General features: G+C 34.6%; 1 protein-coding gene across 2 annotated transcripts; it reads left to right on the top strand.

Moving 5' to 3' along the window:
- The first annotated feature begins 1,256 nt into the window (after window positions 1-1,256).
- On the top strand, window positions 1,257-5,032 carry LOC112791647 (plasmodesmata-located protein 7). Of its 2 annotated transcripts, none has more exons than XM_025834557.3 (4): window positions 1,257-2,555; window positions 2,680-3,278; window positions 3,876-3,989; window positions 4,737-5,032. In XM_025834557.3, exons 1-4 carry the CDS (start codon window positions 2,434-2,436, stop codon window positions 4,799-4,801), a joined length of 900 nt encoding a protein of 299 aa, XP_025690342.1. In that variant the 5' UTR covers window positions 1,257-2,433; the 3' UTR covers window positions 4,802-5,032. The 2 variants fall into 2 exon arrangements, with proteins under 2 accessions (XP_025690342.1, XP_025690343.1); XM_025834558.3 differs by lacking the exon at window positions 4,737-5,032 and adding an exon at window positions 4,097-4,418.
- Window positions 5,033-18,740: the final 13,708 nt, after the last annotated feature.

Raw genomic sequence — 18,740 nt, 5'->3', positions numbered from 1 at the left:
ATTTTGCAAAGAAGAAGAGCGTGTGAGGTAAAAAGCGTGTACTTAAGCTCTTCATATAGATTTAGACTTTTTTTTTATTTGGTGTAAAAAAATATCAATACTAATTGGTTATTAATCCAAAATTTAAAAATGTGCCAACTTTTAACATTGCTAATAATAAAAAGGTGTAATAAAGAGAAATTTCTTATTTCAAAAAGTACACAACAATTTCTCATGATATCAAGTGTGTCTCGCGTATGTATGTAACAATTCGTACCCTTTTGATGACTTGTTAGAAGTTTAAATATCTCTAATTCGAAATGAAAATTTGAATATTAGTATTTACAAATGAATGAAATTAAACTTTTCCTTCCAATATTTTATATATATATATATATATGATATGTTTGATAGGACTAGTTTCTGATCGGATCAAATCCCACACTGGCAGACACTGCTTCAATCAAATTAAAGCAAGTACATATGCAACTAACTAGTCAAAAAGTAATTCATAATTTTTAATTAACTTTAGGTATTCCTTGTGATTAGAGTTTAGACAGGATATCTTTATTTAGAGCTTTTGAGCTTTGAAACTCCTTTAAACCCTTTAAACATACATGAAATCAAATTAAATATTTCATCTTGAAGCGACGGAATTCAAAACTTTCATCGATCACTACAACGAATATGGACATTCTCAATCATTTATTTTCAACTATCACTATTAATTAAGCGTTGATGAAATATATTTTAGTAGTATTCTTTATCCTTAATATATATTATGCACTTGAGTTTCCATATATGTTGTTCTGGAAGAAGGAAAAACCCGAGATTAGTGTTTGATCTTCATTTAATCCAACATTGTTTCCAGTGTCCTTAATGTTACACAGTACGTGTGTTAGTATATAGTAGGGGACCGATATATATATAATATATCTTTTCGAATGTTTCTATTTTAGGACACGGTTTGAATGAGATCTCAATGGGGGGACCATTTTTGTTTTAAAATGTAATTTACAATTTACAAATTGCAATGGCCAATGGACATGCATATATACATTGTAGAAATTAAATTATGGCAAGTAAAAACATTTCCCGTGACTTTCCTATAATGTTATCTTGGCCATTATTTGAGGATCCTCCGGTATATACGTTTCTCTTTGAGGGTCACATGACAAGACTCTTAGCTTGTGTAACCTCCATGCTGCAATAATATATTCATACCTCTTTTTGCTAGCTAAACCACACATATATGCATGCATACATAAGGATATTTAGCTGATGTAACCATAGATATATTCAATTCAATTAGATCTACACTACTACTCTAGAATAAGAACCATCATTAATCTAGGGTGGCCTAATTTTGAGTTTGAGAATATATAATTGGAAAGTGTGTAGTGCGAAGTCACATACACAGTTGTCCGTTTGCGTCTTCACTCTAAGAAAAGGTAATTATGAATTGGAGCAGAAGTGCTAAAGGCTTAAAGCACTTTCCTATCTGGGTCTCCAACTTTTACTTTACAATTTATTAAACCTAATACTTTATGCTGGTGAATGGGTGATGAGTGAGTAATAATGCCTCTGAATTTGATACTTGCATGTATTGCATTAATACATTGTTGTGTTAGAATTTTGATTTACCATTAGATTTTAGGAATTAATTAATATTAGTGTGTCACTGAGTGTATGTTTTATTGGCAATATAGAATGGATAATCGATTTCACTTGTCAAACGGGGTAGTCTTGCACTAAATTATGTCCACATCAAATTACATCTCTTTCTAAAAATTATGTTAAACTTTAAGTCATGCTACAATATATTCGCCACTTTGCTTTAATTTGGGTGCGTATATTCAACATTGGGCCATGTTGTTCCTCCTCTTTCCCTATGGTATAGCATATTCCACTTAATGTAGTTATGGGGTTTAAAGATTATTAGTTGGAAAAGGTAATGTGTAGTTATTGTTACTGAAACAACTACAATGATTAATTAAGGTCACGAAAGGTATTAGGGTTTGTTTCCCATAAAAAGGAAAAAACTAAGTAATAATCTTTTTAAAGCTACTTTATTTAAATAAACGAAGCCATTAGTTGTTGCAGACATAAGTAGTTCAATCATGCAACATGTATGATGAAGTGTTTTAGATTTGAAATTGAAGAAAGAAAATTCTAAATTGAAGCACTTTACTTAACTGTAGTGAACAATAGGTAAATAAAGAAGAAAGAAAAGAAAAGCGTTTGAGATCCATGGATCCCCCACATTTGTAGATACAAGAATGAATTATTAAGAAGAGAAGCTTTTTTTCTACTTTGTTGACCACAGAGACAATGAAGAGGATTTGCTTATATATATATACGAGGTGTTCTATATTCCCTTCTTTACCAAGAAACAAATACATGCGAGAATAATAGTACAGCCTCTTCAAACACAAAGAAGAGAGAAATTAAAAAATGGCTCCCTCTCTATCGCTCCTCTCCCTCATTGTCTTTTCTCTCTCCTTACAGTTACTCCCTTCCTCTTCTTATTCCGTACCGGTGGACACCTTCGTTTATGGCGGCTGCACGCAACAAAGGTATCAAATGACACAATGTATATATGGTATCAAAGTTAACTAACTTGTAATTATCTAATTAATCATTTGTTTTACGTGTAATACTCTAACTAATTAATATGATACTATCTCTAATACATAATAGGTACAATCCAACCTCGCCGTACGAGTCAAACCTCAACTCGCTACTTGGCTCGCTGGTCAACTCAGCCACATTCTCCGCCTACAACAACCTCACCGTCCTTTCATCTTCGCAAAGTGCCGTCGCCTACGGTCTATACCAGTGCCGAGGCGACCTCGCCATGCAAGACTGCGCCTCCTGCGTCGCACGTGCCGTCTCACGAGCTGGCGAGCTCTGTCCGGGAGCGTGCGGCGGTGCCGTCCAGCTCGACGGCTGCTTCGTCAAGTACGACAACGTCGCGTTCGTTGGGGTGGAGGACAAGTCGGTGGTACTGAGGAAGTGCGGCTCTCATTCGGCCGGCTACGATCCGGAAGCGGTTTTGGTTGGGTTGGCGGGTTCGGGAGGGTACTTTCGGGTTGGAGGTTCGGGTCGGCTGAAGGGTGTGGCTCAGTGCACGGGGGATCTCAGTGCAGCGGAGTGCCAGGATTGCGTTGGCGAGGCGGTGCGGCGGCTGAGGAGTGATTGCGCCGCCTCCGATTACGGGGACATGTTTCTGGGGAAGTGCTACGCCAGGTTCTCGACCGGTGGGGCCCATGGAGGGTACTACAACTCAAAAGCCCATGGTAAGGCCCAAAAGCAGAAAATATGACTCTGACAAAAAAAAAATTTATAATGTATAAGAGGAGGGTTTTTACATTTAAGTCTAAATTTTTATGTGTGTAGATTAATCCTTTTGTTAATAATTTATTAAACGAATTCAGTTACGATTTATTTTTTTATTCTAATTATTTTCTTTTTATGTTTGTCATAGATTTGATTATGAAATTTTTTACCCACAAGATAAAGGCAAAAATTTAATTAGAAAAGTTTACGAGTTCTTCGCATTGAATAATTTAAAAATGTGAAGATCAAAGTGCATATAACTTTAAATTGAATAAGGAGAAGTAGAGCATTTTTTTCTCAAAGAAAAAAAATTTTCATAATAATTTATTAACTAATCATGTCATTTTATAGGGTTTAAATTTTTTTTCAATGTTCACAAGTGGCTGTTGACCCAAATAAATAAATAAAAGAAAAAGATGTGTATTGGCTATGGACCTACATGTGAATATTTGCTTTGCATTTTTCAGTAACTTACAAAAAGATTTGTAAAAAGAAAGAATTACCTTAGTAACTTTATATATATAGTAGCTGATTTGCTTTGTTCTGGAGTTTTGCAGGTAGATCGGACAATGAAGGTGAGAAGACATTTGCAATAATTATTGGATTATTAGCAGGTGTAGCTTTACTCATTATTTTCCTTGCTTTCTTGAGGAGAATTTGTGAAGGACAAGGTATATTCCAATTCTTCTTTTTTTTTTCTTTATTATATCTAGATTTCAAATAATTATGAGTTCTATATGTTGATAATATGATTACTTATTTTTTATTTTTCATGCAGGTAAATAAAATTATGTTTGTCGTCAAACTCTATATGTGGCATGCACATTGGCTCTGATCATATTCTCAGCCTTCTCCAATGGTTTGCCTTTGGAGCCTCTTTTGCTTCCTTTTTCCCTCTTTACAATCTTATTCTTTTCTTTCCTTCTCTCTTTATCTTGCACTTTAATATTTCCCTAAATATAAAATTAAATTCGAAAGAACACTTTGATGAGGATATCCTATATAAAAAGAGTATAGAACGTTGGGACACTCATCTGATTACAAAAGCCTATAAGAGGAACAAATTAAAAGAGAACTGTGTTTGCTCAATCCTTTTCACTTTTTAAAGTTATGCCGTCTCATCCAGTCATCCTCAATATATATATATATATATATATATATATATATATATATATATATATATATATAATTCTTTTCTAAAAAAAAGTTGCATGAGATTTGCCCCTTTAACTTTAACGAATATCTAAATTCTAATCAACAATAGAATTTTTGTGGTATTCTTCTTTTTTTATCGCAATGCTTAGCTTGTTGACCACATGAGGGGTTCTATTATTATTTTTAATTTTATTTTTAACTAATACATAGACAAATTCATGGTTTTGAGATTGATATCTTCACTTGAAATTATTTTATTACAGAATTTAAGCAAGAGTTCGATTTCACGAGAATATCAAGCCCCTTGTATTCATACCAATATCCGTAAGTAGTCCACTTATGTTATGGACTTTGTCTTATGGAGTTATGACAATGAATACAAAATCATGGACCATAAAATTGAAGAAGGTTGATATAGCATCGCCAATGCACACTGTTTCTTATCACGATTACCAAAAAGGCAAATATATAAATTGAATTATTGCAAGATATGAATAATGAATTATTGTTGCAACCGTTTATTAGAAAGCTGCCATCGCCAGATTCATTTGATGGGTTTTTATATGGCCTAAATTCATTATCGTAGTTTTGATTTTTAAATCAGTAACGGGTACGTTAAATCTTATGTACCCAGCAGCGTTGCATGAATAATGCCATCTGTTAATTGAGATATTCCCAAAACATTGACAAAGGAAATAACAATAAGCATTAAATCAATTGAATCATATGAATCACATGTCGGAATTGAACATCCAAAACTTATATCTCAATATAATATTTATAAAAGCAAAACAAAACTAACGCTTTCTTCTCCCTTTTTTGTTGGGCCATGAAACTAATAGCTTTCTAAAACTTTATTTTCCGTTTCAATAAAGTAAAAAAAAAATCAAACCAAAAACGAAAACAAAAAAATAATATCTTTAATTTCTTTGAATGACTTTTGGGCCAAGGAAATGTTTGAGCAATGTTTCATGTGGACTTATAACAGGCCCAATGAATTGGGCAGATGATGATCCTGAAACTTTCTATTGCGAAGTGATAATCACATTACGTCATCATGATTCATGAACCAACACCCCCCCCAAAAGGAACGCTAATAGCCATGGAATTTTAATCACACAAGTTTTTTTTTTACGGTATCCCTCAACCCGATAGGTCAAAGGATTAATCTGTCACTGATTTAAGCTTCATTTAAGGGTCTGTCACTGGCCAATGAGTTGCTGTATACATAAGACGGGATTTGAATTCCCGACACTTGGTTAAGCGGACGAGTGAGCTGACCACTCGACCAATCCAAGTTGGTTTAAATCAAATAAGTTTGATTGGCTAATGTACACAATTAAAACATAATGGTAACTTCTTCATTACAAACTTGTGTTAAATATGGACCCAAAAAAATGTTTTTCTTGTTTTCCTAAGAAGCTGAGACTCTCAGATCCCACGATATGTCAAAGACTAAAGATCCAGATACAGCTGGTTGGAGTAATTCAAGACTCAAATGCTGAACAAGCCACCCTGCATCATCAAGTTCTCTATAGAGTTCAAGATCATGCTCTTGATCTCAATCTCCCAAACACTACAGAAGAAGTCATTTCCAATTCCTTGCTCCTTTAAAAGACCTGAGCCTCCTGACGATGCTGAGACAGCCCCAATGACCAAAAGGAAACCAATGCTCAAAAAGACAAGATTGTCCAGAAAAGGCTCTGATACCACAGGGGTGAATCTCCAGTACTTCAGGAGAACAATGAAACAATACATTGTTTGCTTATCCCAATCACTCTTTGTAACCATGAAAATGAGTGAGATTAAAGGGTCCGAGCAAAACTTAGCATTATAACATTGAGTCCCTTTTCCACTATGAGAAATTCCCATGGATCCTTTCCATGCCATTTTCTGATGAGCAGGATCCTCTTTAAGAGGCAAGCTCAGAGCATACTTTTTGGCACTGGATTGAGGAAGAAGGAAATAACACTAGCTAAGCTTTCAGAGAGAGAACAAGAATTTAGAACATTTTGTAAGATAGGAAAAGTAGATATATTACAATGTTCATTCAAGTCTGATTACAACTGGGGGTGAGTACCTCATTTTATAGAGGTCTCTAGATAGAAGTGATATCTCACGAAATCTAAACAAACCTATCATACAATGCCAACTGGAGGATAAGGATAAGCCTTATCTTCTTTCTAACTTTTTTAGAGAGATGTGACAGAAGTCACTTTATTCTAGCACACTTAATAATTATACATAGTGGGACCACTGCTTTAGTAAAGGGATGGTTTGAAATAGTCTTCCGGAAGGGTCCCATCTCCATCTGAAAAAGATGAATCAGAAGCTAGATTGACGGTTCCTAAATCCGTATCCGGATCTTGTAGATAGAGAAACGGGTCTTCAGTATTTCCTTCATTTGGATCTTGGGCATCTTGTAGGTATGGGTCATATGGGTCTGATTTTGGGCCTTCAGCATCATCGGGTATTCCTGCATCAACTCTGGTTGGGCTTGGTGGCAAGGCGTACACTCTTCCATTTGGATCTTCAGAATTCAGATCTTCTTCAGTGTTTCTGTTGGACACATGTGTGGATGTGCTGGGTTGGTCTCTCGGGGCATAAAAAGAGTATTGTCCAAATTGATTGATGATTCCCGAAGTTATGAATCTGGACTGGAACTCCTGGAGGGTTATTGGTGGAACATCTGTTTGAAACGGGAGTCCTTCAACTACATCTTTTTCTCCATATAGTCCGGGCTGCCAAAGCTTGCAAAGATATTTAGCCAAGGCATTTAGGACTGTTTTTTCATCTGTGGGCCATATGGTAGAATACCCAACAATATCGACCTTGTTCATGGTATATGCATCACCTCTAGTAAAATAATTCCTCTGTAAGGTGACAAAACAACAAAATTTCCGTTTTGCCTTAGAGGATTTATTCCACAGTTGGTGTTGTTCGAGCATATTATATAACATTCCTCTCCAAACTCCAAGTGGGGCATACATGGAGAATAACCGAACAAGATGGGACTGGGCTGTGGTGCGGTTACACAGCATGTGATATACAGGGAAGAGCGGTATTATGATAGCACATGTATACATAGAAGACAGAGCCCAGATATATGATGAGCAGATAATTTGTACGCTTTTTGGCATTATTTTTAGTATGTTTTTAGTATGATCTAGTTAGTTTTTAGTATATTTTTATTAGTTTTTAGTTAAAATTCACTTTTCTGGACTTTACTATGAGTTTGTGTGTTTTTCTGTGATTTCAGGTATTTTCTGGCTGAAATTGAGGGACCTGAGCAAAAATCTGATTCAGAGACTAAAAAGGACTGCAAATGCTGTTGGATTCTGACCTCCCTGCACTCGAAGCGGATTTTCTGGAGCTACAGAAGCCCAATTGGCACGCTCTCAACGGCTTTGGAAAGTAGACATCCTGGGCTTTCCAACAATATATGATAGTCCATACTTTTCCCAAGATTTGATGGCCCAAACCGGCGTTCAAAGTCACCCTCAGAATTCCCAGCGTTAAACGTCGGAACTGGCACCAAAGTGGGAGTTAAACGCCCAAACTGGCACAAAAGCTAGCGTTTAACTCCAAGAAGAGTCTCTACACGAAAATGCTTCAATGCTCAGCCCAAGCACACACCAAGTGGGCCCGGAAGTGGATTTTTATGTCATTTACTCATCTCTGTACACCCTAGGCTACTAGTTCTCTATATATAGGACCTTTTACTATTGTATTGTAACGATAAGCTTTTGATCATGTTTTTATGATTGAACCCTCTTTGGGAGGCTGGCCATTCGGCCATGGCTAGACCTTGTTCTTATGTATTTTCAACGGTGGAGTTTCTACACACCATAGATTAAGGTGTGGAGCTCTGCTGTACCTCGAGTATTAATGCAATTACTATTGTTCTTCTATTCAATTCCGCTTGTTCTTGTTCTAAGATATCACTTGTTCTTCAACTTGATGAATGTGATGATCCGTGACACTCATCATCATTCTCACCTATGAACGTGTGCCTGACAACCACCTCCGTTCTACCTTAGATTGGGTGAATATCTCTTGGATTCCTGATACACGATGCATGGTTGATCGCCTGACAACCGAGCGCTCGCCTGACAACCGAGCCAGCCATTCCGTGAGATCAGAGTCTTCGTGGTATAGGCTAGAACTGATGGCGGCATTCAAGAGAATCCGGAAGGTCTAACCTTGTCTGTTGTATTCTGAGTAGGATTCAATGATTGAATGACTGTGACGAGCTTCAAACTCCTGAGGGCGGGGCGTTAGTGACAGACACAAAAGAATCACTGGATTCTATTCCGGCCTGATTGAGAACCGACAGATGGATAGCCGTGCCGTGACAGGGTGCGTTAAACATTTCCACTGAGAGGATGGGAGGTAGCCACTGACAACGGTGAAACCCTTACATAAGCTTGCCATGGAAAGGAGTAAGAAGGATTGGATGAAGACAGTAGGAAAGCAGAGAGACGGAAGAGACAAGCATCTTCATACGCTTATCTGAAATTCCCACCAATGAATTACATAAGTATCTCTATCTTTATCTTTATGTTTTATTCGTATATCACCCATATCCATTTGAGTTTGCCTGACTAAGATTTACAAGGTGACCATAGCTTGCTTCATACCAACAATCTCTGTGGGATCGACCCTTACTCGCGTAAGGTTTATTACTTGGACGACCCAGTACACTTGCTGGTTAGTTGTGCGAAGTTGTGTTTATGCCATGGTATTGAACACCAAGTTTTTGGATTCATTACCGGGGATTATTTGATTTGTGAAAAGTATTGATCACAATTTCGTGCACCAATATACCACATCATTTCTTCTGGTATAGGTCCTTGGATTATGGGTATGGTGCAAAAAGGGGTATCCATGTCGAAGTACTTTGAATTTGGATGGATTTGGGTTATAATAAGGAGCTGGTGTAGCCAGTAAAACAAAGTTTGCCTGGATAGACAATCTATTTGAAACTCTGTCCGAGGTCTTGCTTGGAGGGGGAAAGGACCAATTTTTCTTCTATATGGGTTATTGTGGAGTGGACAATCAGGGAATGGAATGATGTATGAAGGATTGTATGTGCTCATGGTGCAAATGTAATGGATTGGTTTGGGAGGTGGTTCTATTGGCTTGGGAGGTGGTTCCTTGGTTGGTTTAGAAAGGAAATCAGCAAGTGTGTTTTGGTGGCCTTTTATGTGCCTCACTTCAAATTTATAGCGGGAGAACCAATCTTTCCATCGCAAGAGTTGAGAGTCTGGCAAGATCTTTTTCTTGATCTCCAGCATTGATGGGAAAGAGGTGTTATCCATTTCCACAGTAAAATGATAAGAACTGAGGTGAAAATTGAATTTTTCTATCCCTCTTTTGACAGCAAGAATCTCTTTGTAAGTGGCATGGTAATGTTTTTCAGATTCTTTGAATTTCCCGCTAGCATGTGCACAATAGTGTCTAGTCCCATCAATTTCTTCAAGCAGCACAGCTCCCCAGAATTCATCACTAGCATCTGTCTGCAATATTCTTTTTCCTGTGCTGGGCATCTTTAAAGGAGGGGGTCCTGTGCTATCTTCTTCAGGGTTTTGACAGCTGTGGTTTGTTTTGGTCCCCAAGGTGGGGGCTTCTTTTGCAAGAGTTTTGACAGCTGGCTGGTATGTTTAGTCACATCTGGGATAAAGTCTCTGATGTAGTTGACGATTCCCAAGAATTGTTGGACTTGTTTGACTGTCATGTTCTCATCAGGGAAGTTGATTAGCCCTTTGGCAATGTGTTCTCCTGGTTGAAAAAGCCCATCTTCAAAAACCATTCCAAGAAATTCGATTCTTTTCTTGGCAATATAGCTCTTTTTTGCTGATAGCATGATTCCCCGATCTTTGATGATTTGAGTGAATTGCGCTAGAAGTGCCTGGTGGGCTTCATTGTCTTTTGAGAACAGTAATATATCATCAATATAAATAAGTGTGGAGTGTAATATGGGCTCAAAGATTTTGGTCATGGCTTTTTAGAAAAGAGACGGGGCTACTTTGAGTCCAAATGGCATTACTGTCCATTGATATTGGGCTTCAGGGATACAGAATGCTGTCTTGTATCTATCCTCAGGGTGGAGCCCAATTTGCCAAAAACCAGCCTTTAGATCAAACTTGCTGAAGATTTTTGCTCCACTTAACCTTTGTGTAGTAACTGAAATCTTTGATAAAGGAAACTTGTCATCTTGCAAGAAAACATTAAGTGGCTTATAATCAATAACAATTCTCTTTTTTCCTCTATTTTGCTCAGCCCTTTTTTCAACATAGAGTGCTTGACACGCCCAATTGGTTTTGGTTGGTTCAATGAGTCCTTGAACAAGAAGAGCTGTGCATTCAGCCCTTGCCAATTTTAAATCTTCAGGATTCATTCCTGAATGCGTGGCCTTTGTTGGGTTGATGTCTTCATTCTTTTTGAAAGGGAGACGGACATAAAATTCTGGATTTTTCCACAAAGGTGCAGGGTGGTTGAATTGGTCATGACTGTCACAGCAAGCACTGATGAGTAGTTGCTGGATCTCCCTGTATTCCTCTGGAGCTTCTTGAATTTCAAGAATGCTTTGCATCCCTAAAAAAGGCAAAAACTGCCCTTTATAAGTCAGGCCAGTGGGTTTGATATGTAATCCATGAGTTCTGAAGAATGCATCAAATCCAAACAAAACATTTTTGTCTGGGAGGTAGCTTCCCAATACTCTGAGCCAGGTGATCTGGCCTGCAAATATCTCTAATCCAATGGGCTGCTTAGATATAAGATTGATGGTGAAGATTTCACTGTTGGCTGCTGTGAATGTTTTTGAAATAGGTGCCCACATTTCTTTTGGCAAAACATGTGGCCTTAAGACAGTGGCGCAAGATCCAGTATCTAGCAATGCAACAGCCTTTGTGGGTTTGTCATAGATGAATGTCTTGACTTTTAAATCAAAATGAGGACGAGGAGTACCATCAATCTGCTTTATTCCTAAGGTTCTAAGGTATCCAAGTTCTTCTTCTGGGAAATTTGATCCTTTAGGAATCTTTGTAGTAATGGAGGCTATGGGTGGTGCAAAGGAGGATATAGAAAAGATTGACCTTCTTGGTGGAAGGTCTTCTTCTGAATCAGAGTCTTGGAAAACATATTCAGTTTCTTCATCTTTAACTTCTTGTTCTTCAAGTACTGATTCAAGATCTTCTCCATCTTCAATGGAAGCTGCATCCATTAAGGACTGAAGCATTTTTATCTCCTTTTTTGTCTTGTGGGGACATGACTTAGCAAAATGTCCTTGTTTTCCACAGATGAAACATCTGTTTGACTTAGTCTGAGGTTTTCTCCTCTTGTGGAAAAAACTGAAGGTCTTTCAGCACAAATAGGCTCCATGGCAGAACAGGTTGCTGATCTCAAAGATCGGCTATCTACGCAAGCTTTTCAACTTGACCAAGAACTCAAGACCTATATTGACAGTAGATACTTTGGTCCAGAATTCCACAAGAAAAATAGAGAGCTAGAATAAGTCAAAGCTCAACTCCGCCAAATTGAGATGGACAAAAGCAAAGCAGTTGTACCTCAAGCACTGGCCATAGACCCATTATCCATGTATCCTAAACCATATCCTTCATATTTACCAGTTTTGTTTCCCCCAACATATTCACCACCAGAAACTCCAGATTATGACTCCATTTTCAAATCCACTTATCATTTAGCCAGACAAGCAAACACCAAAAAATCCATCTCTCCCCAAGGACGGAGTTATTCATCACAATCTCAATCCTCTCATCAACCCAAGCCTCATCTTCCTTGGAAACCAGGGAATTTTTTCAGAGAAGAAAATGTTCCTACAAAAGATAAAGGCATCAAAGAAGGGTCGCCTGCTCCAGGACGATCAATTAATATGATCTCCTTGGACAATCAAGCACATAGCACAGAAACTAATGAAGAATCTGAGGAGGAGACTACTGAAACCAGTGAAGGGACAGATGATTGATCTGAAGAAGACTACAAAGCAGATCTTTCAGCAATAGCTATGGTTAATCCTGTAGAAGAAGAAGTCATTTTCAATTCCTTGCTTTTTTAAAAGACCTGAGCCTCCTGACGATGCTGAGACAGCCCCAATGACCAAAAGGAAACCAATGCTCAAACAGACAAGATTGTCCAGAAAAGGCTCTGATACCACAGGGGTGAATCTCCAGTACTTCAGGAGAACAATGAAACAAGACCTGAGCCTCTTGACGATGCTGAGACAGCCCCAATGACCAAAAGGAAACCAATGCTCAAACAGACAAGATTGTCCAGAAAAGGCTCTGATACCACAGGGGTGAGCATTGGTTTCCTTTTGGTCATTGGGGCTGTCTCAGCATCGTCAGGAGGCTCAGGTCTTTTAAAGGAGCAAGGAATTGGAAATGACTTCTTCTGTAGTGTTTGGGAGATTGAGATCAAGAGCATGATCTTGAACTCTATAGAGAACTTGATGATGCAGGGTGGCTTGTTCAGCATTTGAGTCTTGAATTACTCCAACCAGCTGTATATGGATCTTTAGTCTTTGACATATCGTGGGATCTGAGAGTCTCATGGTGAAATTAGGGGCTATAGTGAGAATGACACTTCCATTTGAGAGTGTGGTTACTAATGCTTCTATTAATGCATGCTGGTATTCTTTGAAGGTGGTGTCTAAAAGAGCGACTTTGGCTGTTACAGGAAGGGATCTTCTCCCATGAAGAGTGAGAATCAACCTAACTGCTCCTAGATGTAAATGAGTGTAGCCCTGGTTCAGGTAACTTTGGATGAGTTCTAGAGGAATCTCCAAGGTTATGTACTGTTCAGCAGTAGTGGCTTTTAGACCACACTGTTGTAGGTGGAAGGACTGGATGACTTCTTTGGGAGGAGGAGAAGGGTTTCTTTGGAAAAGTTAATGTCCATGTAATATGCATAATTGCTGATGCATAAAGCCATCATCTCTGTACAAAGAATTAATAATAACGAGAAAAATACGTATGCTGCCATTTAAAAACTAAATAATGTATTGTGTTGATAAATAAATTAAATAATTTACCATCGTTTAAATTTTGGATGAGTGTTCTGTTTTATTTAATTATGTCTTGTGTCATTGTTTTGTTTTTGAATAGTATGGGTTCTAAATTCATCAATGGTATAATAATACTTGCACTTTATTTATTCTAAAATTCCATCTTATTTGTTTTAGTTTGTGATCCTTGTTAGATGATCTTTGAATATTTTAGTAATTTTAAAAATTTAAGCTGATAATGTAATAAAAATATATAAATAATTATATTTTTAATACGAATAATTTTTGAAAAATCATCGTCCACAGGCAAAGGCCGTAATTAGGGATGGCAAAATTCTCCGAGATGTGGGAATTTCTGCGGAAACTGTCTCATAAATTTATTGAATTATCCTTAATAATTTGTTTCTCATATATATAGAAACCTAAAATTCCTAATCTTCATTTGCATAACTCTTCTTCAATTCAAAAATCTTTAACGTTGTCCATACTCCGTCCAACCTCTCTGCAGCCACCCTCTCGCCGCTCTCCCTTCTCACCGCATCATCACACCTCACCGTGTCATGATCCTCACCGCATCGTGCTCTCTATTTGCGGCGTTCCTTTCCGTAACTTTGTCGTCGTGTCCATTCTCCTCTCTGTTGCTACGTCTCCCACCTTGTCCACTTCTCTATCCTTTGGCTTGCCGTTGCGTCCCCCCATTGCGTCATTTCAAAAGAAGTCACGATCTTATTGTTTAGACTTTTTGTATAAAATCTTGTTATTTTTGTATAAAATAGATACTTACACCTCTATTCATATGGAAATTAATAATTAATTAGAATAATCAGATAGATGGGAAATGGGATCCCCACAGAAAATAGGGCCCTATGGAGAATGAAAATGGGGAGCAATATTCCCCACGGCAAAAAACGGGAGCGAAGACGAAAAATAAATCTGGAGGTAGAGATAGAGAGCAGAAAAACATCTCCCACTCCATCCTACCCCATTGACATCCCTAGCCGTAACTTTATTTAGTTAAGACTTAAAGATTCGTTATTCCTTTTTAGGTGATAACATCACTCACCAAGTTGCTCTCTTAATTTTCATATCAATATGAAGAAAACAAAGGTACTAGTTGCATACAGCAGCCATACGTTAGAATGACCTCAAAAAAATAAATAATTATAAAATAAAAACGCAAGAAGCACGTCCATTTCAGAAATGAAAGTACAGTAACAGAAAAACGACGTGTTACTTTTGTTTGGAAACACAATGTTTTATTAATATACATACACTTAGAAGGTGGAGTAATAACACTAAGATCTTTCTCTATATCATATCATATGCCTAAATTAAATTAGCCATCTCACAAATACGACAAATAATAGTCCTTTAGTGGTATACGTTTTTAGGGCTGCTGCGTGTTTGTTTCTTGGAATAACTGTGACTTAATATTGTATTGGGTGATTATTAAAATTAAAAATTTAAATAATAAAAATTAAAATTTTAATAATATTTTTTTAAAAAAATTTTATATAATTTTTTAATCTTTTTAATTTTTATATTTATTTTAAATTAAATATAATATTAAAATACAATTCAATTCAATATATTTTATACTAAATATAATACAATATTAAATTCAGTCCTAATCTCTTCTCCAAACACAATTTAAGTGAGCACATATATATCAACATGTAAACTGCTTTAAATATAAAAATAAGCTCAACATCATTAACACTTCATTACTGAACATTTCATATTTTTACATGGTGAACCCCAAACTCGTTTTTAAAAGATTATTTATTTTTTAAATTAATTTTTAAAAAATTAAATTAATTATATTAATCTCTAAATAGAACGTAATTTAAATCAGTTATTCTGTCAGTTAGATATCAATATATTATATATTACATTAAATATTATATAACATGATGATATGATAGATTAATATCACGTGTCACAAAATAATTAATTAACATGTTAGGTCAATGACACGTGATATATTAGGTTTCATCTGATATATCATAATTTTATTTAAAGTCAAATTAGTCCATAAATATACATACTTAGGTCATAATTTTATTTAACGAATACTAAGAATGTTCATGTATCGGATTCTATCTGCATATCTGCGGTGTTTATCTGAAATCGATCCGAAAATGACGGATATGGATCCGATTCGCACACTAATAGGATCAGATTGCGTATTTTGTGTAGGTATCGCATATTCGATCTATATATCCGCGTATCCACACAAATAAAAAAATAAATAAGTAAATATTTTTTATATTTTATTCAACTAATAATTATCATATATATTGTATTATTTTAATTTATTATTTAAAAAAAAGAATGTTTAATATTATTTTAAGAGTAAACATATTTAAAAGAATAGAAAAATAAATTTTATTGATTTTTTTAATAAAAATAAGCTTTTAAAAATATTTTTGTGTTTTGTGGATATATTCGATGTGCGATCGGATCAAAGTTAAAAAACTGCAGGTATTGAATCCGATCTAATGATTTTAGTGCAGATCAGATAGAAATTTTGGTCATATCTGATACGATTCGATTCGCGTTCACCCCTAACAAAAAAAAGAGAACGAAGAATTTTTTGTTCACTTTGTACTAGAGCTCTATTTAAAGTAACTTTTGAGAATGGAGTGAAGGGAAGAGAATGAAAAGCAGTTGTAACTTGTGAAAACTTTTTTTTTATTCTATCTAATTTAACGAATTTTTATAATTTCAATTAGAATTTATAATTTTTTTACAATTTTAAGAATAAAGTTGTTTTGAAAGAGAAGTTAATGTTAAGATTAATATTAAATTTATAATTCAATTAAAAATATATACTATAAATAAAAATATAATATAATAATAAATATACATGATATAACTAAAAATTTTATTTTTTTAATTTTAATTTTTAAAATCTCTATTATATTTTTTCTGCTATTTTTATTTAATTCTCTCTTTCCCCTAATACTATAGTCTGACACATATATTGAATGCACGAACAAAAATTATATTTGATCTTTTAAGAGCGTCCATTAACAAAATTATACTTTGTTTACTACACATGAAAAACACTACGTCAACTCATTAATTTTTACTAGATAAAAGGATATTACTATAAGTCGAGTTTACATATGATTATTTTTCATTTAATAATAAATAATGTGTTAACAACATGCTCTCTTCCACTAGTCTTCCACACAATATATATACAAGTAAATGTATATAAGTAACTCTTGATATTAAAAATAAAATAAAAAATGTATAGGTATATATTGAGGTGAAAAAAGGAAAAAGAAAATCAACCACTTTATACTTGTTTATTTATTTCATTATTGTATAGTGTATCTCAAATAATTCTACAAATTACACAAATAACAATAACAAAAGACAAAAATATATATCTGCAGTCTGCATATATCAAAATCAAGTTAAGCATTATTGGTTGTAGGAGGTTGTTGATGTTTCATTTTCTTGAACACGAAAAGAAACGGGCCGGATATGCCTTAACATGTTTCTTAACGGATTATATGTTTTTAATATTTTTATCACAAATTTGGTTACGTTTACACTTTTTATAATAAATATTATTTTAATATTAATATTTTTTAATAATTAAATATATTTTTTGTTTTATTAATTAAAAAAATTTAAATTTACAATTAATTAATAATAATTATATTTTTATGCGAATGTAAAGAGTATTTGGACGAATAATGTTTTTTTTTTAATAATATACACCAATATATCGAGGTGTTTATTTGGATTCAAAATAACTTCACGGCACAATACCGAACTTAGTGACAGGAAATTTTAAAATGTACCTCTTGTTTGTATATAATTTAGTATAATTAAATTGACTTTTAATTTAGTATATTATCAACTAATTAGCTGTATTTTAATCTCTTACTCATTAAACTGATTTTGATCTCTTAAATCCGTTGGATATTAAAAAATATTGCACATCCAGCCATATATAAGGAACTAACTCCATCCACTAAACTCAAGCAATCTCTTTTAATTAGTTAATATAATATATATCCTTGTCAATAAATAATTTAAAATTGGACGATGGTATTAATCACATTTAATTTATAGTGTTTAAGTGGAAAACGCAAAGCAACTTGATTACATTTTAACATGTTATAAATTAAATTTGACCATTTGCTCAGCTGACTCCATAACCTTTGTCTGGTTATATATGACCTATTTACGCATAATTAAAGTGATACTCGATTTCGTCTCCTTAAATAAGTGTTAGGATGTTCGAATCTCGCATTGTATCAGTAACAATTTAATAGATTAATTTTTTGTCTATCGGATTAAGAGATACCGTGTGGATAACTAAAAAAAATATCACGCTTTGGTGAGAATTAATTAATAAAACAACGAACTAATTAACTATGAAGAATAATGCATGTCGCCATGGCTGCTTCATTACTATTTATATATTCTAAGGATGCTAGCATTAAGTTTATTACTCATTAAGGAATGTGGCTAGTAGTCATTGTTTTTAACAATCAGTAATTAAGAAAATGGGTGGTTAAACAACTAAGATGATAACAACTACCAGGATTTATTTTGTAGTACGTACCATGCATGCATATATACGTTTGGTAGTGCTAGCAATTTCATGTTGAGAGAGAGAAAGTATCATTGTTATTTTTCATTCTAGATCAAAGATTTTTATTTTTTCTAATAGCTAGTTTAAACCTTTGATAAGATAATTTATAATTTTCGGAAAAAGAAAAGAAAAAAATACCTTGAATCTTTTGCCCTTTGGTGATCGTCGTTGTATATGATTTATATCAGTAAACGTTTAACTTATTGGTTGCAATTTTATTTTGCTCTTCTACCTATATTTTAATTTGACCACGTTATCAATAACCTATTAATTTGTGCTGTTGGCATGTCACCGTCACAAGAAGAAATTAAATAAAAAATAGATATTAAAATATGGACTTGGTTATATATACACAACACTTTAAAATTAATTATATACTTTTCCTATATATATATATATATATATATATATATATATATATATATATATATAACTATTTGCATGTCTTCTCTTATAAATTTTTAGGATAAGTAATACAATATCAAAATTTATATGACTTAAAGGTTTAGATTCGATTTTTATTGACCTCAAAAAAAAAATATCTCAAAATTAATAAGAAGAGAAAAAAAATTTATATAAAATTTACATAAATCTAAAAAACTTTTAGGTTGAGTCAAGTCC

This window comes from Arachis hypogaea, chromosome 3 (genome assembly GCF_003086295.3).
Source record: "Arachis hypogaea cultivar Tifrunner chromosome 3, arahy.Tifrunner.gnm2.J5K5, whole genome shotgun sequence".
In the NCBI taxonomy this organism is placed as follows: domain Eukaryota; kingdom Viridiplantae; phylum Streptophyta; class Magnoliopsida; order Fabales; family Fabaceae; genus Arachis; species Arachis hypogaea.
This window is presented reverse-complemented; position numbering and strand designations above follow the sequence as displayed.